Raw genomic sequence first — 26,770 nt, forward strand, 5'->3', positions numbered from 1 at the left:
CTGTTTAGAGCCCTTGTGTCCTGGCTTGGGAGCCAAACTAAGGACTGACATTTGGCTGTGTCATGGAAAATTGTGAACTTGTTACTGAACCCCTACAAAGACAATAGATTAGATTTAGTTAAACATTATTCTCTCTATTCTTGTTCTCGTTTACTCTTCAGTCCTTTTTTCTTAAACATTTGCGCTGCCACCCATTTCTTACTCAGCTCAGCAGTCTCAGGTGTGCAGTGGGCTTAAACCTTCGGTACTTAAACCTTCAGTGCTTATCATTCATCCATATTTTAAACATCCTGCAGCTTACTCAATGAAAAATTATTATTTTGGTTTAAAGCAACTGTCCTTGATGTACCAATGTGAAGAATCCATTTTGGTTTGTATTGTACTTTAGAAAATTGCTTTCAGTTATTTTTGTGGAATTTCCTACATGTTGAGTTTTGATAGCAGACCAGGACTTTTTGTTCTGACCCTACATATACTGTTGTCATTTTTGTTGCATGCCATACTTATTCTTGAGAACAACAAGCCTTTTTTTCATCTCAACTCAATTAGCTGTCATGGTATAGTATATTACTTTGTGCTATCAAAAGTTACTAACTTTGCAGAGATATTATTTCTAGCTTTTTTTTAAAAGAGCTCATCACTCTAATCTTGTAAAATTCATAAAGCACCAGAAAAAGGCATTAGTATAATAAAAAGTAGGCCTTTAAAAAGAGAGCTTTATAACATTTTTCTGGACAAAAAAAAAAGATTAATTAAGATTAATTATAACTATAACTGATTTAAGTATCTGGTGCCAGTTGTCCCACCTGACATTTGACTTCCAACTAAAAAGTGACAAGGAACAACAAGGTTCATTATTAAACATGCTGCCAGATAATAAGTATTGATTATTGACTGGGACAACTGAAGTCAATATTTGCTGATATTCTAAAGCTTCCATCAAAACATATTACATATATTTTGCAATTTAACTAGCCAAAAATGGGGAAAAAAAAGTATAGCACTTGCAATGGTTGAACTCAGGCAAAAGAGATTCTAACTGTTCCAGGCATCCTGCCAACACTCAGCTTATTGTGGCATGTGTCTTATAGGATGGATGAGTGTGTGTGTGTGTGTGTGTGTGTGTGTGTGTGTGTGTGTGTGTGTGTGTGAGTGATTGCATGCACGTGTGTATGTGTATACAAAACAACCTGCATCTTCTAAACAGGAGCTATGATTTCAAGATAGCAGGAACTGCATGTCTAATACACTTAAAAGAAGAGACAATTTCACATGACTTCTAAAATATTGGATGTTGAAAAAATCTCACATTGCTCAGGCTCATGGCACTAATTTGTAGTGCCGAACCGCAAATTTAGTGCACGTAAGGGCTCAGTCAAGATTTATCCATGACCTCCTCCTAACATGTAAACAAACAGTCATGCAGTCAGGTGCTAGCCAAGCTAGCCATCTACATCACCCACTTCATGCAATCACCATCAACGTCAGAAACACCTCTTATATGCGAGACTTTATCCAACAGCCAATCTTACACAGCATTACCACTCTTGCTCCCTAAGAACTTCTCAAGGTCAGATGCCGTGTATTCATTTATTCATTCATTGTCTAAACTACTGATCCCGCGCTGATGGTCACAGTGTGACTGGAGTCAATCCCTGCTATCACGGGGCAGGAGGTGAGGTACATGCTGGAACAGCCACTAATGGATAACAAATCCACATATAGAAAGATACAACCAAACACTTGCTTGTTCACACATCTGGGCAATTTGGAGTCTTCCATTGACCTACTGCCTGTTTTGGACAGTGGGAGGCAGAAAACAGGTATGTTACCCCAAGTGACTTTCAGGCTTAACATGAAAAACGGGACAAGAATACGACAAACTGAACTGAAGAAGCCACTCGGATAAGAGATGAAATAGTCTTCAAGCGAAGGAATCAAGTCCAGTTTCGACAATAAGATTTTGACAAGGATTAACCGTGACCTGGATGACTGAGAACCTCCACAGACGTGACAAACTGACTAAACTTATAGTGAAGCAGCCAAGGTTGGAAAAGCATCAGAGAAGACCGTGTCAACACGTGACTTTGCAGTTCAGTCTGTGCTGTATGGATGTGCCTGACACACACACTGAGTTACCCTGGCAACTGAGCAACAGAAATGGTTGGAGGTCAGAGAAAGAAAAAGCTTGATGGAGACAAAAATGCTTTCTCAATATGTATAGCATCCAAGACAAGCCTGCAAGATGACTGCGAATTTAGTTGGGAACAAAGGGAATCTGTATCAATATGCTGTAGTAAATTCAATAGATGCTGCATCAAGGAACATTTTACCTTGTCTCAGATTAACATTATGTCAGCCCAAAGGTTGAACAAGACACAAAAGCCCCACAGTGCAACATAGCTTTCTTCTGTTTACACCCAGCTGTGATTCAGAGAAGAGTCTCATTTCACACACACAGATGTAATCTCTTACTAATCACATTTGCAGGCCTGGGGCTGAGCAGTTACACGAAGGGCTGAACAGATGGACTGACATACACTTAGACTCCAGGATTAGCCAAGTCCAAGAGATGATGATGGCATGTCAAGTTTTTCTTATTTCAACTTATGTGGCATTAAATGGAAACGATGTTAACCCCTCCATGAAAAAAAAAAAAATCATTACTGTCACCGCTCATTTATTATAACATAATATTGTTAGTAAATTATTTTGAAAAAAATTGGGTTACACAAATTTATGCATTCAAGAAGTAGAAGGAATAGGTGATCTATAGGTCTGTAATACACCGCAACAAAATATATCATGATGCAAAATATCATAGTAGCTGCACTTATTTTAGGGGTGTTGGTGACCTGCTTCCTTTATCATTTTTTAGTTTCTTTTTGGCTGCTTGGTGGGCTTTCCACCAGCATACAAGATCCATATCTCATTTTTCTGCACTTACTATTGTTAGCACTCAACCAAACTCCCACATACAAATAAAAGATAGACAACAATCCCTAAAAAGGAAATCAATTACCATTTTGTTTGCAACCAAAACAAAATCAAATAACTAACACCATTTGAAATGCCCTGAGACTAGAGCAGAATAATACACAAGCAACTGCTTTCTGAATCATTTCTAGGGATGGTTGAACTCTTGGCCCCATTTGAATCAGAAGAATGAGCAATAGACACTAGTGGCTCAGTTGGTAAAGCAGGGGCGCCTCAAATCGGAATGCATGCAGTTCGATAGACGGCTCCGCCTGTCTTCATGCTGAAGTGTCCTTGGGCAAGACACTGAACCATCAGATACTGCCCATAGTCTGGTTAGTGCGTTGCAAGGCAGCTCTGAACGCCATTGGTATGTGAGTACCTGTATGAATGGGCAAATGTGAAGTCCAGTATAAACCACTTTGAAAGTGCAAGATGATAGCAGTGCTACAATCACACTGTCTGTACCATCTGTGACTACTAAAAATGCACTTGCATAATTAAAATATGGAATCATTTCATTTTCAGTGTTCAGTGTCCAATGATAGGGAAGTTCTACTATCTAAATAGATAACTGCCCATTTAGATAACAGATATATTAGAAGATATCACATTCATTTAACAATACAAATGTGATCTGAAACAGCTCTGACACCATAAGAAACACTGTGCAATTCTTTGCTGAATAGATTGTGGATTTCTGATCATTAATCAATGCAAGATTTAACTTCATCCCACCTTTTAGTCAACATTTTATTTTTTTCACTGGAACTAAATACAGAAATTCCAGGTAAAATTGAGATGTGTCAAAACAACAGTTTTACTCAAGATGTGAATAATTTGAAAATCATCATCATCATGAAACATCCTAAGACTTGGGACAATTAAGAGTTCCAACCACAAACATTATCATATCTCAAGCTAATTATTGTGTGTGTGAGGGTGGGGCAAGGGTAATACCTGGTTATCGTTTATATTTTAGGTTACAAATACAGATATCCAAAAAGAGTAATTTACTCTGATGACCAGTGTCCCCATCCATATGCAGTTCTCAAAACACATAAACTTCCGCATATATTCCAGGCGCATCAGTTCCCTCGCCAAGCAAGAGATATGCAACCTGACATTTTTGTTTATAAAGTCGGGATTAAACCATAACCAGAAAACACTTGATAATTGGAGGCTGCACAGGCACAAATGTGGATGGTTGGTTGGTCGGTCTCGGCTTCAGACAAAAGTGCATGGATCTCCTGCTTGGATAGACAACTGAATCAACTATAAGTTATTGGATTAAGTTCTTATCTCTAGTACTCAAGCTACTTTGTAAACCGTTTGAGCAATACCCTAAGCAGGCCACTGTCCTTGAAGCACTAGTGAACTGACAATGCTCAGTCTTTTCAGTTTAGCCTCGATCAAATGAAGCAACAACCGCACATATTAAAGTTGGACAGATAGACAGCTGAGGACTAGTGTCATGTGGGAGACACAGAACAAAACAAAAGTATTATCTCCCCCCACATTCACACAAATCTTTCACAACTGTAACAACTACCATTGTAAAAAGACATCTAATGAATAAATACATTATTCATCTATTTAGAAGTTACAGCAGAGGCAAGATAAAATTGTTTAAGGCTTTTCCACATTAAATGACACCAGAGTACTGTGAATATTCAGCAGTCATGAGCCTGAACCACTGACCTCTGGGTCACATGTTCAGGGTTGAACGCAGCTCAGCACAACCATACCAAACATCAATGCATAACATTCCTGCATCACACAAGACTGACAACAACTGTGTGTAATTGTGGACTCGTGCAGAGGGCTTTGTTTGTGAAAACGGCAGCAGACAGTCTGTAAATGCAATCTAAAAATAATGCTACTTGTCAGGGAAAAGAACTGGCACATTTAAATGCCGGAGGAGATCCCTGAGGCCTAACGTTAAAAAATTATAATGCAACCCATCAGAATGAAACAGATACAACAAGTACTTCACAGCTAGATCATAGCTATTTGAGGCACAAAAGTACAGAACTGACTTCCACTGTTATCAGACCCCTATTCACGTTGATTGTATGTTGTGATAAGGTCAGATAAGGTCAATTTTCTCTTTTGTCAGATAGATAAGTATCAATAGATAAATGAGCCTGTGTGTTTAATAATCTGAGATAAACCGAGGGTCTGTTGCAACAAATAAGCACAATATTAAAGACAGCCACTGGTTGTGACATCGATTATGACAATGATGGAAAGAGACATACTTTAACCACAAGAGCAGTGGTCGCTTAGAATGCATAGCCGATCCCTGTTGGTTATATTTAAGAATTCGGACCATGTGAACTTGTGAGGAGCCTTGTGCTCGGGCTCTTAAAGTTTCGCTTTTTATTCTTCTTTTTTTTAGTTACGTTATGCAGGGCCGAAAAAAGCCGATCACCCCTTTACCAGAATCCCGCCATCCTTCCCTGCTGCTCACTAGATTACGGCTGAGATAAGGCAGGTTTTGGTAAAACAAGGTATTGTTCGTGGGGGGAACCCACGCCACACCCAAAGCACTCCCCGGAGGGTAAACCGTGCAGGGGGTTCACGCACTGCCGTTGTGCTAGCCGGGGAAACGGATCCCGTGGAAGGTATGGCTGCAAAGTAAACCGCGCTTAGCTAACAACAGGACAAACTGGTCCCCGCTATGCCTCCGATCTCCATACGGAAAGGCACGACGCGGGCGGTTCAAGTGCAAAGTACGGTAGGAAAGGCAGGACTCGAACATAATCACGCACGGTTCCCTCCGGGAGGAACCCAAGATTAGCATGCTGCAGCGACTGCTAGCCTGATCCGATAGCTTGATAATGGAGGACAGACGCTTGAGTCTGTCAACACAGTTCGCTGGTGCTCCCTGGTGTGTGGCGGGGAGCGTGGGTGGAGGGGGCGTCGAGTCATAACTCAAATAATGCGGGAGTCACCGCTTTCCAAAAGCAAACATCTCCATCCTGCCCGACGGTCCGGTCGCACACCCCACCCCCGTCCCCGTCCCCTTCCCCCTCCTCCGGATGGATGCCGATTTACTCCGGATAAAGGCGCGCGGTGCGCTTTAAAACAACACGCCCGTGGCCGTACGCGTGTGGCTTAACGTTGCGTTAGCTAACCCGACCGACGGTTGCGGGATGAATTGCGTGAACCAAAATGTTTCCACAAACTTTACACCGCGCTTTTTGCTCGTATGACTCACCGAAGTGCGCCGCTTTCGTCGCCCTCCTGGTGATATTCCAGCGGGTTCATGAGAACGCGACGGACAAGAGGGGACGCAATTTCGGGCTAACGTTCAGCCAACGCTCGGGGACGCGTTGATGCGCTCCGCAACAGCTGTGATCTGTTTTGAATGAAGACCGAGGAGATGCATGCCCGACGGGCGGGGCTTGCAGCCTGCTGGTGGACCAAATCCGCCCATCATCCATTACACAGACACTGCGTAAAAGAAAGGAGACGTAGCCACCCAGCGGTGGCTCTCGGAACTTCCAACTGCCGTGGAGAGAAAGACACCTCGCTGCTCAGACGGGTAATAAACCGCAATCTGCGGTTTATTAGACCGTCGTTTCATATTTAGAATTAAAGCTACAGGACACGAATGCGCTATTATGGGAAAATCGTCACCTCCAGTCCTGTGAAGTGGTCAAATGATCTCTGTAAACGCTGCTCATCTTTGTAAAGGCTTATAAATGAAACTATTCATGTTACACCTGTCTCTTTTTGAAGTAACTTCTTATCGTTCAAAAGGAAACAAATGGCTAATTGTTTCGCACAATATATGCGCACCTGGTTGGGTGGTAGGTTGGTAAATAATCACATGTAAGTGAATCAATCCCAATGATTTTAGTTAACCCTAGTTCACCAACCACAGTTGATTTACTGTTCCTTGATGCCATTTCCAGCGCAAATACCTCTCTGGGACCTGCTGAAGGAGAGCCTCGAGGTTTTTCCAATTTTTGGGGGGTCATGATGTCCTTGAAATTTCTGGAAAGAGGCGCAACGAACAGATGGTGCAGAACTGAAGAAATACTTTGTCACATGACTGGACATGAGTGCAGTCTTTTATTCTGCCTCCTTCAACTGGTTAAGAAAATAAACAAACAAATCACGAAATCAATAAATAAATAAAATCTTACTGTGCCTTAACGAGCACATTCCAATTGTAATGAATAAAAGGACAGGATCACTCATCCTGCCAACAAGTCGCATAAATCGCTGCCTGCCCCCATTACTTTTTGTGTTACAGTGATTCAAATAAGGTGTTAACTGACTTGATTTTGGCTTTTCTGTTGAGTACTTGAAGAAGAAAAGTCAGTAAAATATGTGTCCACCATAGACAATTTGATGACAATCAGGTAATGAGAGAGCAAGAAAAAAACACATGTTTCCTCAACAGTTGTCTCATATCTGTTCAGTATTTTAGCCCAGCTTGAGTCCAAGTAATTTCAATTAAATACTGTTCTGAAAAACAGTATTTGAGGAATCCATACTTTGGATTCCAATAATCAACCAGAATTGTGTAGTGTTTTAAAAGTTTTAATGAAATATCTGATTATCAAAACCAGTGCTGCACACTTTAATGAAAATATAGTGTACGTAGCAATTTTCTAATTGCATTAAGGTGCAAACTACTCCTAAGATGGGCTGTGTCCACTAAACTTCAGGTAAAAATGGTTGTAACTGCAGTGGCTATTTTCACATTACATTGCTCTAACAGATACATATCAAATTGCAGTATCAGTCAAAATTTTTTTTTTTTTTCTTGTGCGACCCAAATACTGTTCTAGAAATGAGACATAGATTTCAGTGTTCAGTGACATAGATTTGCAAATAGTCTGTGTAAATGTCTTGAAAAATAATTTGGAGATCCACATTAACATGTTCTTTTTAATTGCTTTTTACATTTTCTTGTCTATAATTTGGTGGAAATAGTGTCATACAGAGGAGAACAAATACATAATTTAATAAAAGAACATCAAGAGTATTTGAATCCTCAACACAAGCCTGAACACATGTGGACAGAAGCCAGTGCAGTGTTAAGCACTCAAGTGTTATATTCTCACTCCCCAAATTTGAGCTGTCTTTCCTTCTGCAAGCCATGCAGCTCTCTGGCTCTGTTCTTCAACTCCTCCGCTTTCTTCTCATCCTTCTCCGTGCCATCTCCCAGTCTGTACATACGACTTGCGTTGGCGCATCCCCACACGTGTCCCAGCTCACAAGCCCTGTTGGCGTACTTCAGAGCTAAAGACATATTTGGCGCCACCCCTTTAGAATTGCCCTCAATGAACAAAGCGCTGAGGTTAAAACAGGAGGGAGCAAAGCCGCCAGCGCAGGCTTTCTCATAATACTGCCGAGCCACAGCGAGGTCAGGCCCTCCTTCCGCAGCTCGTCCGTCGTGGGCCAACAGCCCCACATTATGACATGCATCTACAGACTTCTTTCCTCCGGCATTGCAGGAACGAAGGAAGCAGGAGTAGGCTGTTTTCAGACACTCAGCCACTCCACCTAGTGGGAAGATTTAGTGATATCTGAATATGGGGTAATAATCACAGTTTATCAGTGATTTAGACTAATTGGTTATTAAAAGGTACAGCAAACGTGGTCATAAAGTCATGTTTATTTGCTCTTATGGATATTCTTCATCTGCTTTTTTGGTTCATTTTAAAATGTTGGCTATAATGATGTGCTTGAATAGATATTTTAAATATTGAGCAACTACTGTCAAAAAAAAACAAAAAACAGTCACGGAGCTATTTGTGTCTGTATGTGCTTTCAGTAAATGTGGTCCACCGGCTCAAATAAACCACAGACCCTATTGTAATGAGATGATAGTAAATAAAAAAATGCAAAAAGGTGTTAGTACTTCATTCCACTGATGTCTCAGACACTCATATTTCATCAACAAACTTAATTAAGAGCAGTTCCATGTTGACACTCTTGAGAGAAGAAAAAGTTCCTCTTGGAACTACCAAAAATAATGCCTGAACGTTATCTTGAGTTATCTGGCAATCACTTCTAGGAATAAAATTCAAAGTTGCATATCCCAAATTCACTTTTCAGTCATTTTGAGTGCTAAAAAACAAGGGTCATCGTTTGTGAGATAAGACAGAGGCCTCTATCACCCAGTATCTCAAGCATTTGACATGTCGGAAGGCAAACATCTAGAGGCTTAAGTGCCAGTGCCGCAAAAAGTAGAAAAAGGTTTGTGTGGTCATATCTGACTACTATCACCTCATTAAGCTTTAAGTAATTGATTTACAATGGGCTTAAAGATAAAGAGAAAAATCCTCATAAAACAGAAAGGATAAATTCAAAAAGAAAAGTAATTATTAGAAAAAGTAATGTGCTTGCCTATTTCATGTTAATGATTCGAACAATAAGTCTTCAATAGGAGGGCCTGTTGATTAAAGTCTGATTCAAAGTGAATACAAGACACGGTACTTGAAAACCCTCTCCGAAAGACTTAAAATTGTACCTTTCCAAACAATCCATTTCAGTTACAGAAATTCTAAAATCAAAAATGTCATTATTAATTCTATACGCATCTGTTTATTTCTGACTGAATATTTTTTTCTAATTTATTTTGCTTCATTAGATGTCAAAATGGGCAATTTAAGGTAATTTTATGCAGAACTTCAAGCAATTTTACAGCAAATTTCAAGTCATTTATTGTTTGGTCTAAATTTCTACAGATGTTTTTAGTTTGTTTATCGCACTCAAGTTCAATTTTGTCCATTTAAGTCATTTTTCACCATGATCAAAAGATAAATTGCATTATTTTGTTCCATTATTGTACACACTGAGGAAAAAGTGTAATACCTTTGCCTGTGACATGGTAAGCTCCGAGTTTATAGCAGCTTTCTCCGTGGCTATTCTTCTCACAGTTGTGTTTTAGCACCTGTGCTGCAGATTCGTAGTTCTTCTTCACTCCCTCCAAATAGTCCGCTAACCTCTGGCACCCTGAAACACACACCAAACAGGAGAGAAATACAGCGTGAAAACACAAGGCAGCTGTCAATGCCACGGAGCTGTGACCCGCACGGGGCTTTTACCTTCGGGATCGTTCTCTTTGTAACACTGGAAACTGTACTCCACCCCCAAATTGTCCAAAAACTGCTTCACTTCTTTCTCATCTTCGAAGTTGATGAGTCCTGCCATCTTTCCAGTTTGCCTTCAACTCGACGTTAGCTCCCTTCACAGCATTCAGTGACCTTGTTGTGGAGATAATGGGAAATAAACACCGCTTTTTGGACAAGGTTGCCTTAAAAGTAACATTACAGTCTTCTACCTCGGACTTGTTATCTAAGCATGCTATAATTACAGCTGAACTCGTCTTCCTATACTAATAAAAAAGGAGGACGAGCAAGCGTGGGTTTCGGGGTAAACTCTTCCTGGTTGCGAAGGTGTCCTGCGGGGCTTCCGTTGATCAGCCTCCCCGCTAATGTACTTCCAGTGCTGTGACCTTTGTTTACTGTCTGTCTCCTACGTCAAGTCAAAAATAGATCCAAGCTCGTCGGGAAAACTGCGCTCGATACCAGCGACCCTTCTACGGAGCTTCGGTTGAAATCGTGTTCGGTCGATTTATCTTAAACATGAATCCCACTTCTGCAACCAGAAGCCTATTTTTCCGCTCTGAGACCGATTTTCCTCAATTGAGGCGACAACAAGTGAGCTAGCTAGCTGCTTCTCCGCTAACGATCTCGCCTATGCTTCCTACTTCTGGTCCCGGTCCAGCGCCTGGCAGGTTGTGCGAAACGCAAGACGGTCGCACGTATGAAACGGATCCGCCTGATTTCTAACTATAAGAATCATTTTCCTCGTCTTGCATGAGGCTCCCAAGTCTTCGTTGGTTTCATTAATTTTGAAGTAGTTGGTTGCCATGGCCTGTAGTTTCCTAAACACGGTAAGGGTTCTCTTTAGTTGCTAATTTGTGTGTCTCGACTGAACACACTGTATTTACCGGCGTGAACATTGAACACCGTGCTTTGCATTTCAGGACGAGGCGTCTCCAGCGGCTCTAACAGATCTTTGCCTGACCTATGTAAGCCAGAACCTGGAGTGCTTCTGTGCAAAGCGCCCTGATGGATCTCTGTGCTTCAGAGAAGCTATTCTTTTCCCTCAAGAGCTAGCAGACCAGCTCCTGGCCAAGATGGCCACTGAAGGTAAACTAACCCCAATAGGCAATCTGTGTTTATCTCACTACTGTTCTTGTATTTGATTGAAATATCCTATTGATACCATTACCCAAAACTTTTGACGTCACATGATGCCAAAACCCACCTTCTGTGAACAAGCAGAAGTGTCAGGCTGGTTTTGTCGAGGTCCGCCAATACAGAAGTTAACATCTTTGTTGTACCACAGGTCTGCTGAACGACAGTACGGTGGGCGTGTTTCGGAATTGCGAATACCTGCGGCTTAGGCGAGCTTGCATCAGAACTGCCCGGATATCTGCAGAGGCTTTTCAGAGAGCCCTCTGTCCCCACAGGCTATTAGAGTTGGATGCTGCTAGGGTCAATGCAGATCTAACCATTCCTGATATTCTACAAGGACTTGCCACTAATAAGTATTGTCAGGTAAGATCAAGTTCAAATACAGGTTGTGATGATATCAAACTTTCTTAAAACGCACCATTTCTGAAAATGATGTGGTTACATTTGATTGTTTTTTTTCCCACCTTTGCAGGAATCCCTTCAGCGCCTTGTCTTAACAGGGCTCACCATGTCTTCTCTGGAAGAACCTATACGATATCGATTCAGCTCTCTTCAGTGCCTGCGCTCCCTCTCTTTAGCTAATGTAGACTTCTATGACTGCGGGCTGGTTGATGTCTGTTCCTTACCTCGACTGGAGAGCCTGGATCTTTCCAACACTTCTGTCACCAACCTAAGCCCACTGCTGGGCTTGAAGGAGAGGTTGCGTTCACTAACACTGCACCAGCTGAAAAGGCTGGAGATGAGCACTGCCCAGTTGCTTGGAGTCATAGGCCAGTTGGATGGACTGCAGGTGAGGAAAATAGAAAATCATATAGTATGGATTCAAATTTGAGGAATATTCCCCCGCCATCATTATTCACTCACCCCCTTGTTGAAAGAAGGTGCGGTTAAGTGTCTTATTAAAATGGAGTCCAAGATTCCTCAAGTAAGTTCAAACCTATACTCAGCAGACAGTAACTACAAACCAGGCTTAATCAATAGATATTTTCTCCTTCTGCAAGGAGCTGCATTTTTGTCGAAAACGGACATTAATGTCTCCGCTAGGCCACTTGTTGGATCTTCAAGTAAGGATTACACCAGACATTTATTCTATTTTGTTCTTTGGCGCGTAGGTCACATTTTACTTTGGTGTTTCAGAGGAGGCTCCAACACTACTTCTGCATCAGTGGTTATGAGTCAGGGGCGTTTTTGTAGCAGAGGCGTAGGGCGACAAAGTGTGAATTTTCATTTTTGGACAGGCTGTGTCTTTAAAGATAATTAACATTTCAAATTGAATAAAGTGATGATTTTCGAAAAACATATCTTCCAATGTTAATGATGTACATTTCACTGAAGACAAAGGATATTTTTCTGTTTGACTTTCCCTTTTCATGTTGTGCGTCTTACTTACATTACATCCCTTTGACCTCATCAGCCGCATGTTTGTTTGTGTGTCTCACTAATGGGGTGTGTGTATGTGAAACTCCCCTTGCAGCACTTGGACATCAGCGATGACAAGCAATTTACCTCTGACGTGGCTCGTCAGCTCCTTGGACAACCAGAGATCCTGCCTGCCCTTGTTTCCCTAGATGTGTCAGGGAGGAAACAGGTGTGTTTTCATGTGTCTGAAATTACACTTCAAATGCAAAAAATGTTTATTGTCCGTGCTCGCATTTTATCTTATCTCTGTTAACGTGGCAGGTGACCGATGCTGCTGTTAAAGCTTTCGTTGAGGATCGACCTGGGATGACATTTGTTGGACTTTTGGCTACGGATGCTGGTTTTTCTGACTTCCTCTCTGGAGAGGGACATCTTAAGGTAGACAATGGCGTCATGCACCTACAATATGAGTGTCAAAGGAGTTTAGGTGTGCTAATCTTGAATCGGTGGCAGTGGGGAGGGTGAAGGACAAACTGGCAGCTATCCTTCCCACCCCCTGCACGACGAGCTGTGGCTGATAGGCGTCTCATTCAGCCAACGGCTCAACCGACCCTGGTGCAGAACCGAACACTTCAGACGCTCCTTTGTGCCCACGGCCATCAGACTGTTTGACAGCAGTCTGAGCAGCACACAGTCCTGACTGGCCGGAGGTGCATCTGTGGTGCCACGACCTCACTACCTCACTCATTCACACGGGTCATGCCCTAAATCCGTTGTCTATTTTTATCCTGGTCGGTGTTGCTCCATTTGTATCCTGTTTGTTTTTGTAATTGTTATTGTCACTCTGTTTCTGTTCTTATCCTTGTTGTTCTTGTTTTGGTGGTCAATTTTCTAGCAGTTCTTTTTTTTTTTCCATTGTGTCGTCTGTTTTCTACCCTCGTTGTTGTTCATTTTGCTGTCTATTTTCGTGTATTTCTTTAGTTAACTTTTATTGTCTCTTATTCATACTCATATTTATTGATATTGTCGTTGTTGCGCCGCTGTGACATAAGAATTTCCTCTATGGGGATCAATAAAGCATATCTTATCTTATTTCTAATTTGTTTGATTAGGTGACCGGAGAAGCCAATGAGACCCAAATCTGTGAGGCGCTGCGTCGCTACAGTGAAAGAGAAGGATTTGTGAGAGAAGCTCTGTTCCATCTTTTCAGCCTTACCCATGTCATGGAGAAACCACGGCCTGACATTCTCAAGGTGCACCCAAACACACACGTCTTTTTTTTCAATGTTAGATTTACAATGGTGTTGTGGAATTCAATTTTTTGAGCGTTCAGAATATTTTGATTGGGTGTTTTGTCAAGCACAACTGAGATTTTAAACTTGCAGTTGCCACACTGCAAAATGCAGTCAATTGCAATCAATTTCTTTCCCCATTGTGTCTTTGCAGTTGGTGGTTTTAGGTATGAGGAATCATCCTGCTATTCTGAACGTCCAGCTGGCAGCCAGCGCCTGTGTGTTTAATCTCACAAAGCAGGACCTTGCTGCTGGAATGCCAGTCCGACTCCTGAGTATCGTCACCCAGCTTCTCCTGGAAGCCATGAGGACGTTCCCCAACCATCAGCAGGTAGCTTGATGTTAGTGCTGCTGTCTTGGTAATGCATGCCACAACAATTATGACAAAGATGAGCTGATTGTCAGTCACGGTGTCTTGTTGAAAATCTTTTGACTTCACATAAAGTGAGTCCCTGTGTACGGTGTAAAGCAACACCTTTCTCTTCTTTTGAGTGCAGGTAGCTTTTTCTCCATAAATGGGCAAAACTGCTAAAAAGGCATTGGTGTAAATCTACTTTATGACTGTGTTGTACCGGTATCAACAAATAAAACTGTGCCTTCTATTGTTCTTTTACCATGCACGGTTTCATGAAAGATGTTTTCAGTGCCAGGCAATATAGGATTACAATGATCTTTTGAAATTAATTCTCTGTTAGAAAATCAAAATCAGTCCATGAGCATTATTTGAAACAAACCCACTCCTCTGTTTTTTTTTCCCATAGTATGTGCAATACCCATCATTATATATGACTTCCATATCAGCAGTGGAGTGGTTTTTCTTTGAATTAATTTTTTTAAGCCAAAAGAGGAAGGGGATTACAAAATAATGTTCCCTGATCATGTGAGTTCTTTAGGCACTAATGTCCATTTTTGGATCCTCCCTCAGCTACAGAAGAACTGCCTGTTGTCCCTGTGCAGTGATCGTATATTGCAAGAGGTTCCATTTAATAGGTAAAAAAAGAAACCAGAAGATTAAATGACTGCCACATCAAAAGAGAAATAATCTGAATGATTTGTGTGTTAAAAAGGAATATATTGATCTGATACTTTTTTTTCAAGGTTTGAAGCTGCAAAACTAGTGATGCAGTGGCTCTGCAACCATGAAGACCAGAACATGCAGAGGATGGCAGTTGCTATCATTTCAATACTCGCTGCTAAGGTATATATTATGTTTTTTCAGTTGCACTAATATCACAGGAGGAGGAAGTGACTCTTAATGTGGGTTCTTTCTTTAACAGTTATCCACGGAGCAAACGGCTCAGCTGGGAGCAGAGCTTTTCATAGTGAAAGTACGCACTGTATTACCGCTGGACTCTCTCCATCTTCTATAATTTCACCAAAAAAGGCAATTTTTTTATGGTAATATGCCCTTTTCTCCCGGCAGCAACTGCTCCACATTGTGCGTCAGAAGGCTACTCAGGGCATGGTGGATGCCACCCTCAAATTTACACTGAGTGCACTCTGGAATCTTACTGATGAATCACCAACAACCTGCCGGCATTTTATCGAGAACCAGGGACTGGACCTGTTTATTAAAGTTCTGGAGGTACACTGAATTATTCAAATTAATTTAGATTCACTCACACGTTAATTAGTTGACCCTGCTCACCCATAGCTGTCCATACTCAGTCCAACTTGTTGAAGTATGTATTGCTCTATACACACCGATTATTTTCCATGCAATTCCCACTCTCCATAGTCCTTCCCCAGTGAGTCATCAATTCAACAAAAGGTTTTAGGTCTGCTGGTGAGTTTACTGTCCGTTATTACTTCTGTCAAGAATGTAGGATTTTGACTCGATTAACAATACAAAGATCTAATTGTCACTGTCTGCTCTTCTTGTTATGTAGAACAACATAGCAGAAGTGGGAGAGCTGCATGGAGAGCTGATGGTTCAGGGGTTCCTGGACCACATCAGCAGTCTGCTGCACAGCCCAGAGGTGGAAGTCAGTTACTTTGCTGCAGGCATCCTTGCTCATCTGACATCACGGGGAGAAGAGGCATGGACGCTGAGCCCCAATCTTCGATCCTCACTGCTGGAGCAGCTGGTGTGAATAAGAATGAAGATCAAAAATACAAACTTTGTCTATTTCATTGGAAAAAAAAACAACCTAGCTTGAGTATCAGACACCTGTTTTTGTTTCTTTTTCCAGCATGCTGTCATTATGAAGTGGCCCCCACCAGAGTGTGAAATGGTGGCCTACAGGTAAGATACTGGTTCTCTTGAAAATATATAAAAAATCGAATAAATAACTTTTATATTACATCTTCAGTCTGATATTTAGACTCACGGACTCAGAGAGAAACACACTCAGAATGGCTTAAGTGGAAAATGGGGATATATATTTCATAGACTAAATTGGCCCTTGAGTTTTTATTTTCATATTCACTGTTTTAAATCTTATCTGGTTGTTTTAACAATTAGTTTGTCTTTTTTCTGAAATCCAAACTTGCTTTATAATATCTGCTCTCATAGAGTTAGAATTATGAAATGGATATCGTCACTCTCTGACCATATCAAGGGGTTTTACTTGTTCCTCATCTCCCGGATGTGGGGGTGGAGGGGGACACATTTCCCTCCAAAACTGAATATAGTCTATGAGAATGAAATGTTGCCTTGAAAATATACAGTGCATTACAGTAATATTTAAAGGCTGTGGATGTGTGTATTTTGTTCTCTGTTATTTCTCAGTTACTCGCAGTATTTTGCATTTATTGGCAAAAACCTTTGCATTCAACCAAGTTTCTGAACAGCATTATCTTTGGTGACGAGCTGAGTTGATGCTGGTCTTTCAGCAGCATCTTTTCTGGAGGTCGGAGTTACACCTACAGCAAATATGCTTTGCAAAGGGCTTCTACTACTATCCTCCTCTGATGTGTTCACATCACATCTGCTATCAGTCGTCATTAGTAATTGAGTGGAAGAGTTCATTACCGGCAATTCAATTAAGGCTTTGCTGATGCTTTACCAAAAAGCAGCACAAACATGTTCTTCCAACCCTCCCCTCGGTGTTGTAATCCAATGTCTTGATCTCCCCTTGATTACAAAATAAGATGGTCTTCTCTTTCTGGTGTAAACTTTTCAGGGATCAGTTGTTCAGTGACTAGCACCCCTTCCTTTTCAACACATTGAAGGCAATGATTAAAATAGAAAGGAGTGGGGGTAGGGAGTACTACTTTTTCCGCTTAGAGAAAAGTCCTAGGACCATGCATCTTACATAGTGAGAGAGGTGCAGGGTAAAGGAAATAAATGAAAAGGAAAGTCATGTTGTCAATGACAAAATTATGAACGTTAAGATGTTGTCATTCCCTGACAGTTTGCAATAGAGAAGTTTTTATCACTGAATGAAAATGGGCAATACACAGTGTTGCATTTTTTATTTTTTTTTGTGAGACGTTGAATAATTCTGTTAACTTTACAGTGTTCCAAGAACACAAAGTTGAAGGATCAAAACCTGAGTAAGACCATGCAACTGAAGCAATGACATGCAAAATATCTTTAATTTTGTAGGTCATTTAACCCCTTCTTTCCTCTACTGGAGTGCTTTCACACCCCGGGGGTCCAGCTCTGGGCTGCATGGGCTATGCAACACGTCTGCAGCAAGAACGGTGAGAAAAAGGATTCAAACACAGCAACAAAAATTACTGTAAATTGCCCGGTTTTCACAATTTTAGAGGATTCTCTGGTTTCTTTCTTAGTCTTCTTTAACCACTCACCGCTTTGACCTGTGTGTGTCTTCAGCTTCTCGCTACTGCAGCATGCTGTTGGAAGAAGGTGGCCTCCAGCAGCTTGAGCACGTTCACACGCACCCGCAGACACACCGAGATGTTAAACTTCTGGCAGAGAGCATCCTGGAGAGCCTGCAGCGCCACCGAGCCCGCACTGGCCAGCCAGCATACACTCAAGCAAGCCGTCGCCCTCCACCACAATAAGGTAAAAACACACACACATTTGTTTACCAACTCTGAGTTGCCTTGAAAAGGGCTGTGACATTCCTATATTTTCTCTTACAGAATATGATGTATCTTGACCGAGGGGCAGGCGTCGACATGTCCCACCATCATGGGAATAATGTGTGCTCCTGTGTATGTATCTCATGTACGCTCACAGGTTCTGTTTTTTTTTTTTTTTGTTTTGTTTTTTTAATTTTTGTTTTTTTAAAAAACCCACAGAACGACACATCTAAATCAGGAAAGACAAGGTGTGGCAGACGGTTTACAACTGAAAACAAAGATTTATAAACTATCTTTGACATGTAATACATTGAACACAATTCAACAGCACATTAATTGATATTCTACCTCATGAACTTGATTGGTTTTATTTATTTATTTTTTCCAAAATAAAGACTTTAATTGTCTGCAACACATTTCCAAAGAAAATGGGGCAGTGCAGCATTGAGGATATTGACAGTTTCCCATTTGCCTGTATTTTTATATTCCTAGTGTTCTACCTTGCACTTGTCCTTCTCAGACTCCAGATCAGGCACAGCATAAGGTTCCCTTCAGGCAGTCTGCTAAAAAAAGGAATTCCAAGCCCATGTGGTTATATTGGCTAAAAATGAATAATTCTTCTTTGTGAAGTTGCACCTGTTGCCACAGATCAAGGATATTTAGTCTGCTGATTTATGCTCTTGGATACCAAAATCCACTTAAAGTTCTTGAATGTTGATTATATTCTGCACTGCAAAAAGTTGAGCGATTGAAACTTCTCCCTACTTTCTGTAAGAGCTGTTTTATTAAAACGTGTTTGTAGACAATTAATTGAACAACCAGCTATCAAAGTATCTCTGTGGTGCTGTAAGACGGCGGCTTATTTTGGACCTTACCTTTCTATGATAAAACGTAGTCACTTGTTCAAAAGCCAAAATAGCTTCATTTTTCACCTCATCACCATCCCTAAAGAGTCCCAATTTGTTTTAGAACATGTGGCAGGCCAGAATAGCGGGAACGATGTTTCTTCACAAATGTTGACGAGAATCTAAATTTTGTATTGTCCTATTGTACACAATGAAGTACATGTCAAAGTAGATTTAAAAATCTCTTATTTTTATTTTTTTATGTATTTTGTTTTTTGAACAATATGGCGGTGCAGCTGTTTTGCACTGTTACCACACAGCACTTGTCTGTGCTGAGTATGTACCTTCCCCCCCAGCCCTACCTCCAATCTCATGTGGGTTCCCTCTGGATACTCCAGCTTTCTCCCACACACCAAAAAACATGCACATTAGGTGAATTGGTTGATATCAACAAAGAGAAATTGTGAATGTTAGAGTGAGGGATTGTCTAGTTGTTTCATCCCTGTTATCGATTGCCCAACAGGGGTGAATCCCGGCACTCACGCAGTCTCAGCTTGGAGTGGAATAGAAGATGAATTCAAGTTTTTCTTAATTGAATAGTTGGGCGGGTTTGGGGAGTTTGGGTTTTACAGCAAATTAAGAGTATGCTTTTTTTCCTACTTTACATACTAACCTTTATTTATTTTCACAACAAAAACTTTAGCCTGATGTTTTGATGATTACAACAAAACTGTCGGCAGAGCACGAATATCAATATAAGATTTGTTTATCGATTTCTTTTTCCCGTCAAAAATGCGCACAAATCTCGAGTTAGAGACCGAAACCCCAAAAAGGTCAGAAGCACCCTCGAATCCCTGAGCGTTACTGAGGCTTCTGGTCACCCAAAGTGGGCTGAATAGCTCATTAACCTACGCATGACACTGCTGTGAACTCAAGCATGCTGGAGTTTGTCTGAATGCTCGTGCTGTTCATTTTAGAAATGCCTGCTTGCCTGTTTCTAGCAGAGCTCTGTCCATTGAACCCCGGCCCTGACCTGCAGTAATATCATTGCTCTCCTCTTCATTTAGTCTTTTATCCGCTTATGCCTTTTTGATTTGATGTGGCAGGATACTTGCTAAGGGTGTGTTCAGCGGGTTCCAACACCATAGATGGAATATTCTACTCAGAAGTTTGGGCGCTACAATAACTCCAGCGCTCTCGGTTTCCCAAATGTTTCGAAGTAATTTATTTGTCTTGTTGGCGGCAAAAACCAGAAGTGCTGTCAATCAGATGGAGCAGGGGGCAAATGTAATTTCCCAAGGTTACTTGGAACCATATTCAATTATGTCATGTAAGTGTACACGGATGGCAATAATGTGGTCAGTAGAGTCTCAATGGCTGAATTTGTATTGAGTCACAGCTTTTCTCTTTGAGAAATTAGTGTAAATATATGGATATATTCGCTGTGCTTCCCATGTGAGTGTCTTAAAGACAGACCGCACTTCAGTGTGAGCATGTGTGTATGTACATCTGTATAAGTCGATGCATCTTAAACTGTATGTAAATTTTACAAAACTGAATATGAGAGACATAATATTGGATTGCGAAAGACCGGTTGCACGGAAAATAAATGTTTATATTCCGTTGTTTTTGTTATTTTGATGAACTATGATTAGAGACAAACACAAGGTGAATGGATTGTGCACCTAGTAGAGAGTGGAAGGTGCTATCAGAAATATCCAAGGGTATTTCTGTGTATTGTGAAATCACTGGCGATGTAACTCGTACCCACCAGTTTGCATTTTATCTAGATTCATCCAAACTGTAAACATATACCACATATACCGTATCATGTGAAAACAGCTGACCCTGATAGTCGCGAAAGTCAATGCGGCTGTTTATCATCACTTAAAAACCTGACACAAAGTGTCTGCAGGTCACTGTTTTAGCAGGTGTACTAGTGGCAAAAGTTGTATCGATCATGTTTAAGAAAACAAAAATACAAAGAGTGATATTGTTAAAAAAAACTTGTCAGCAAATTCCTTCACATGCGTCACCTCATCCAGTCAGTGAGTAATGGCCTTATCATTACCTGCGGCTCCTGCAACGCTGGACTGATTCACTGATCATCTGAATGCTGCACAGAATTAAGGCCTCGTGTGATGCGATTGTTGATAACAATGGAAGATGCGTAGAGACAGTTACTGTACATCTGCAATGACTGTGCCATGTTGCTGCTGAGAGTCATGTTTTCATGTTTGGAAATAAAGAATGTACATTCCCATGAGCCTGAGATGAAATTGTGTTTTTTTTTTTAATTTATTTTTATATAATTCAGTTGCTTCCAGAAGTGAGATTCATAGCCAGTTTAGAAAAATGTAGAAAACACTCTTAATCTTATCATCTTTGATTTTTCTTTTCGCATGTCTGTAATATTACGAATTAGTTACAAATCAGATATAAATGCCATCAGTGCATGAGATGTTGACGCATTATGCAAAAGTATTGCGACCGATTATTTTCCCCTGTGGGGTTTGAAATAAATTGATGGCCTTGGGTAAAAAAGTCATTTTTAGATAAATATTTGAGTAACAAACCCCAAATCATTGTCATATTTTCAAAATCTATTCTCCAGTGTAACGAGGCGTTCTCTTTTCTATGAAGGCAGCCATACCCTCCTGTCTGTCTCGCGTAGGGATGAGCTGAAATGAAAGAAGTCACATCAGCGTCACAGTGGGATATCTCACCACAAACTGTCTGAGGACATTAATCTCAACTTTGAATCTGTTTTTTAAACAGTGTTTTACTGACGATAAGATGCAGGAAAGTCTTTGTCTCTCCCTTACACTAAATGTATAATTCACTTCAGTTATTCATGGCACAAAAACAAAAATTAGGCAGATGACATCCACAGCACACGGCTGACTTTTTCTTTGAACTTCAAAAGTATCTGACTTTTTTGGACAATTAATTGAAGGAAAGAATTGAATCACAAGTTGCAGCTGGAGCTCTCACCCGAGCATAACACATCCTCTCCATCGCCATTGCTGAAGTGATATCAACCTAAAAGAGGTGAATCTCAGTCAGAGCACGTCACAGGCCAAAAAAGAATTAAAAATATTGTCCAAGAGAATCAACGTACCTCAACACCAGAGTTTATTGCCTCTTTTGCCATCCGGACAGCAACAGGAGCCTGAGCAACAGAAAGTAAAAGGAGCTTTATGCCAATCAGCTTCATAAAGTATGGAAGGTTCATGTGTGTATAGACATAATGTAAAAAGTGAATTATTTTGTCTTTATTTAAATGCAATTCTCCTCCGAGAGGAGTGATGACGACAATATATTTTTAAATTCAATTTAATCAAGGATAAAATCAAAAAGCAGTTTGAGTATGTAAAAGAAATGACCTTTTTTTCAAATTGGTAAAACACATTTGTTTTCACAAATCCTTATAAATATATTCCTTTATCATTTCTTAACTGCTTCATTTTGATTTTTCTTCAACCATGTGGGCCATCGATAAGAGAAAACTTGTCTTCACTCAACACAAACTCCATTTAATCACTTTAATTCCCAAACAAGCACGCATTGGTGTGTGTGTGTGTTTGCATTATGCCCGCGCTATTTCTAGTCCATTTCCCCACTTGACTGCCACTCTGGCACTGCCAACGGCAGTCATCTGAACTGGAGTGAAACAAACAGGGTGCGACAGGCCCTGGGAGAGGGGGGGGCGAGGAGGACTAGATCGAGGGGATTGAGGGAAGACAACAGCAGAATTGGAGAAGAGGATGATGAAAAGTGTTGTTGAGAGAGGAGGAGACCAGTGAGGGAGCAGGTACTCTGCCTGGAGGAAGATGACTGCGTCAACATGTGAGTTGTGTGTGTTTGCGTGAAACCTGGGGCAGGATCTCTCTGGCCAGGCTGAGCGCTTCCCTGTAGGCAGCGTCTCCCGCCTGGTTCTGTTCCACGGCTCTGTTTACGAGACCGATCTCCAAAGCTGTTTGCCCTCTCACGCACTTACCTGAAACCGAAATAGAGCCCGATGCGCACAACTTGAGCCACCAAAGGTAAAGATTGCGTGTCAGCGGTGCATTTTGGCAACATGATTCCAATAACAGTACCTGTGAAGATAAGTTCTTTGGCCCGGGAAATGCCCACCACACGTGGCAGGCGCTGACTGCCCCCTGCGGGACAAACCACTTCAAGGTCAGGTTCTTGCAGCAGACGGTGTTGCGAGTTCATTTGGGCTTACGTGTGTGACCTCTAGCTGCCTTACCCGCTCCTGGGAGCAGCCCGCGTGACGTCTCAACCAAACCCATCTGTGCAGAATATGCTGAAACACACACACACGCAAAGAGGTCGAAAGACAGAAGGGAGGATAACTGAAGGTCTGTGCCGCTGAGGGCCATTAAACTGAGTAGGGCGTGAACATTTGACTGATACCTCTGTCAAGCAGGAGACACAAACACCTGCTTACCTAGATCATAAGTCCTCGACCAATCAAAAGGCAAGCACCGCCCTTTTAGGCAATCACATGTCGATTTGTCATCTAAACAGCTGGGCAGATGTGTCTGAACCCTGGCAATCATTCGTCCCTGAGCTCATTAAGGGATCGTAATGGAACGATGAATATTTCCCATCTCCAGATGTCAGCTATGTAGCAGATAAAAATCACCGGTCTTGTTTATAGCCGTGGTCTTATGTTGTTGTCCCAGCAAACAGAATCCTACACTAAGGTTACAGCCTGAGAGTTCTGTCTCCTCAAAATAGTCTAGTTTTCATTCACATAAATTTTTGTTCAAGTGTATAAAGAACAGTTACAAATCTTAATTGGATTTAATTAAAGATTGAATTTCCTTTTTTGGGAAAATATAACTTATCATTGTTCCACCTGGGGTTGCATTTACTAATGGATACAACATTGTGCTATCACTTTGACTTTTAAGATATAAAGTATTTCATGGTTATTCCATGCTTTAGGACATCAGTGTGAAATTTCTCTCCGAGTTGTGGCCTTGGATGTCTTTTCGGTTACAGTGATTTTATCCCGTGACCACCAAATGCTCATCTGTTTGTATTTGAGTCCAAGAGAATATTTGTGCCTTTTTCAGGAGTATAATTCAAAAGTATATGTGATCATCGCAAAATCAATCATATTGTGTTTATATTGTATTACATTTTTACTTTTGATGTAGATGTCTATTAGATCCATCGTGGATTTACTCCACAATTATTTCAGCCAGGTCTCTGTGCCATTTGTATACAGTGATTTAGCAGAGATTCTGTTTTTGTGGATGACTGCTGCAGCTGACATCAAGTGAGACCTGGACCTTGAAAAAAAATTGAAAAACCTGAAGTATTTTCTCTGCTTCATCTGTCATCATGTTTACAGATGACAGGTGCATACATCTGAAGTACGAGGAACTGACTTTACAACCAATCCAGCGCTCATTACAATTCCCCTTCCTTTAAAACAAACTCAGTTTAAAGCAAATAAATGTAGTTTTTGTTGAGGCCAGTATAACACATTGCACCAATAGAAGAATAGCTTTGCAGCTTATGTCTGGCAGGAAAGTACAAATTCATCCACACAAAGCAGCACCTATGTATATTCAGGTATTTTTGGAGTTAAAACCTTGTACCGGGGAGTTTCCAAGAAAATTCCATTATCAATTGTTTGCCCGCGGTGACTGCATATAAGTCTCAGCAAACTGAAATTCAATTTCAGGAACTGAATCCAAATTAACGAGTACTGAGGGAAAAAATTAAATGATTCATATTGACTTGTTTTGGACTGACAAATTAATCAGTTCTGACTGAAATCTTCACGGTAAGTCTTTTATGAATTATCTTCTGCCTGTGACACAAAAAGTAATATTTTATTAATTACACTCTTTGTTTATTTTGTATTTATGTACACTGTCATAATTGAGCGTGTGCATGTGTGTTTGTGTGTGGGGGGGGGGTGGGCATTGAATGCAAGCAGTAGCAGTTACCCTGTTACTACTGTTTAATTACTATTCACCTCATTGTTCAAGGTCAATCCACTATTTAAAATGATAAAATCAATGGGATGGAAAAACAATTATTCTACTCAACACAGACAGTGAAAGGTTGAGGAATGATAATCAGGTTATTCACCAGCAGTGCGAAGGTCACAGGCCAAGGCCAGCTCCAGTCCACCTCCCACAGCAACGCCGTCTATCGCCGCAATGGTTGGCATTGGCAACGATGCTGGGAGTGGAAGATACATGTCAAATTTATCTTTCATCTTGGTATCCAAGAGAGAATTGTGAAGTTAACAGCTCTGTCTTGAGAAGTTTAATTTCTTTCTCACCGATTTGAGTCATGAGGGTTCGCAGGCCGTTAACAAACATCTCAGTCTCAGAGTTGTTCATCAAGGCTCTCTCTTTCAAGTCAGCACCTGTGTGTTACCAAAGTGCACAAGCTCTCAGAGCAAATTTGGACATGGTGTCATTACATATCCGTGCAACTGACAGGTTTCACAGAGCTCTCACCTGCACAGAAAACCTTGGGCACTAAACTCCTGAAGACAACCACTCGCACTGCTGAGTCACTGGACACAGTGGACACCAGCTCCCTCATCTGCTCACAAGGAATACTGGCTCAGTTTGTGTGTGTGTGTGTGTGTGTGTGTGTGTGTGTGTGTGTGTGTTTTAATGTGCATGTTGGGATCACCTGTGATATAAATACATGGCCAATTGCGTTTCTTGCCTTACAGCGACACATCACAACCTCCACAATACCTGGGAGTAAACAAAGATACGAGGAGAATGAAAGAATGAAAAGCATCAGCTGAGATCAATTCTCAAAACTTATATCAGATTTGTTTATCAGGTCTTTAAGTTTGGTGGATGATCATCTAACTTGGTGCTTTTGACATTTAAAAACATAAATGGGTGGAATGCTGAATCCAAAAATATAAATGTTTACAGCAGGGGCCTACAGTATGGAGGAAAATGAGACACAGACAATTTTTCTGACATCAAATAAGATTAATTCACACGTAGAAATAATCAAAAGTAGCTATACATTGTAATTTGCCTCAAAAAAAAAAAAAAATAGCGAGAGTTTTGCTAAAAAGTCTTCAAGAAATGGCCTAACATTGGAATGAAATGTGGAAAACCTCTTCAAGCAATTGCATCAAATATGAGAAACCTTCACAAAAAACCATGTAGTAATTGTCAACAAAAAGTTACAGTTCCTCTGGAAACTACCAAGAAGCCATACTGAAGTAAAGAAAATATATCTTAGAAAGATGTTGAAGAGAAAACTTACATGAAGTTAATTAGAATAATATTAAATAGAGTGGATAGAGGGGTTCATGTGTCTTTTTGGTGTCGTCTTAGTTCTATGTGAGCAACATTTAACGCCTGCCAGTGTGTCCCTACCATCGTCTTCCCCGCCCAACCGCCTCATGTCCACCTCGGAGACACCAGCAATCCCCAACAGTCGCGCTCCGTCCAGCGGATCCACAATCAGAGTTCTGCTGCTTGGATACGGCAGACACAGCCACCTCCTGGGAGAACATCCCTGCCTCCCCAAGATGTGAAGGAGGGTTGTCATGGCGGCTACTGTATTTTTATTTGATTCTTTAAAAAAGTCTCCTGGCACTGATCTGAGCTGTAGCCTTCCTGTGTCTGAAGAAATTCTTGGGTGTACTTCACTTTTTGACAGGATCACTAAATAATTTTCACTTCCTGATTTTGTTTTTTTTTTCTGGGAGGCAGACTTTCTTTTTACCACCAGTTACTCACGAGTTCATGAAGAATCCCCTTGCTGTGAAAGTGGACATAACATTTCCTCTTTTTTTTTTCTTCTTTTTCCTCTACTCCACATCCACGCACACACACTTATGTACACATAAACACGCACACAGACACACGTGCACACACACACACACACAGAAACACAATCATATTTTGACTTTAATTGGCATAATACACTTCATACTTTTTCATCAACCCAAAGTATCCCAGGTGCCTGACTTCAACATGAACCCATAATACTTTTCGAAGTCCAATATCTTTAACACGTCAAGCTAATCTAAACTTTCTACTTAAAATTCAACGGC

The 26,770-nt window shown here is 41.0% G+C and overlaps 4 protein-coding genes across 5 annotated transcripts in view; 1 reads left to right on the forward strand and 3 right to left on the reverse strand.

Annotated features, from left to right (window-relative positions):
* The window catches only part of ralgps2 (Ral GEF with PH domain and SH3 binding motif 2), a 70,631-nt gene extending 64,295 nt beyond the window's left edge, over positions 1-6,336 (reverse strand). For both annotated transcript variants that reach the window (XM_086161294.1, XM_086161291.1), the window contains exon 1: positions 6,200-6,336. The gene's annotated coding sequence lies outside the window, so the exon portion shown is untranslated. The remainder of the gene's footprint in view (positions 1-6,199) is intronic.
* A 748-nt stretch (positions 6,337-7,084) lies between these two features.
* coa7 (cytochrome c oxidase assembly factor 7) lies at positions 7,085-10,497 on the reverse strand. The gene is made up of 3 exons (XM_086161455.1): positions 10,050-10,497; positions 9,817-9,957; positions 7,085-8,502 (listed from the first exon to the last, which is right to left on the reverse strand). Exons 1-3 carry the CDS (start codon positions 10,153-10,155, stop codon positions 8,057-8,059), a joined length of 693 nt encoding a protein of 230 aa, XP_086017581.1. The 5' UTR covers positions 10,156-10,497; the 3' UTR covers positions 7,085-8,056.
* On the forward strand, positions 10,485-20,962 carry zyg11 (zyg-11 family member, cell cycle regulator). The gene is made up of 18 exons (XM_086161453.1): positions 10,485-10,900; positions 10,994-11,159; positions 11,359-11,570; positions 11,680-11,997; positions 12,682-12,795; positions 12,888-13,004; positions 13,679-13,819; positions 14,013-14,189; positions 14,784-14,848; positions 14,957-15,056; positions 15,136-15,186; positions 15,282-15,443; positions 15,597-15,644; positions 15,748-15,945; positions 16,051-16,103; positions 17,409-17,506; positions 17,640-17,831; positions 17,912-20,962. The coding sequence occupies exons 1-17, from the start codon at positions 10,877-10,879 to the stop codon at positions 17,828-17,830; spliced, it is 2,235 nt and encodes a 744-aa protein (XP_086017579.1). The 5' UTR covers positions 10,485-10,876; the 3' UTR covers position 17,831; positions 17,912-20,962.
* Positions 20,963-21,018: 56 nt separating this feature from the next.
* echdc2 (enoyl CoA hydratase domain containing 2) lies at positions 21,019-26,331 on the reverse strand. Its single transcript, XM_086161454.1, has 11 exons — positions 26,088-26,331; positions 25,375-25,442; positions 25,194-25,281; positions 25,013-25,099; positions 24,817-24,909; positions 22,952-23,008; positions 22,797-22,859; positions 22,572-22,696; positions 21,818-21,868; positions 21,691-21,738; positions 21,019-21,377 (listed from the first exon to the last, which is right to left on the reverse strand). The coding sequence occupies exons 1-11, from the start codon at positions 26,260-26,262 to the stop codon at positions 21,300-21,302; spliced, it is 933 nt and encodes a 310-aa protein (XP_086017580.1). The 5' UTR covers positions 26,263-26,331; the 3' UTR covers positions 21,019-21,299.
* Between the last annotated feature and the right edge of the window lie 439 nt (positions 26,332-26,770).

This window comes from Fistularia commersonii, chromosome 16, assembly GCF_037954325.1.
Source record: "Fistularia commersonii isolate RoL2024-O1a breed Wild chromosome 16, RoL_Fcom_v1.0, whole genome shotgun sequence".
NCBI lineage: Eukaryota > Metazoa > Chordata > Actinopteri > Syngnathiformes > Fistulariidae > Fistularia > Fistularia commersonii.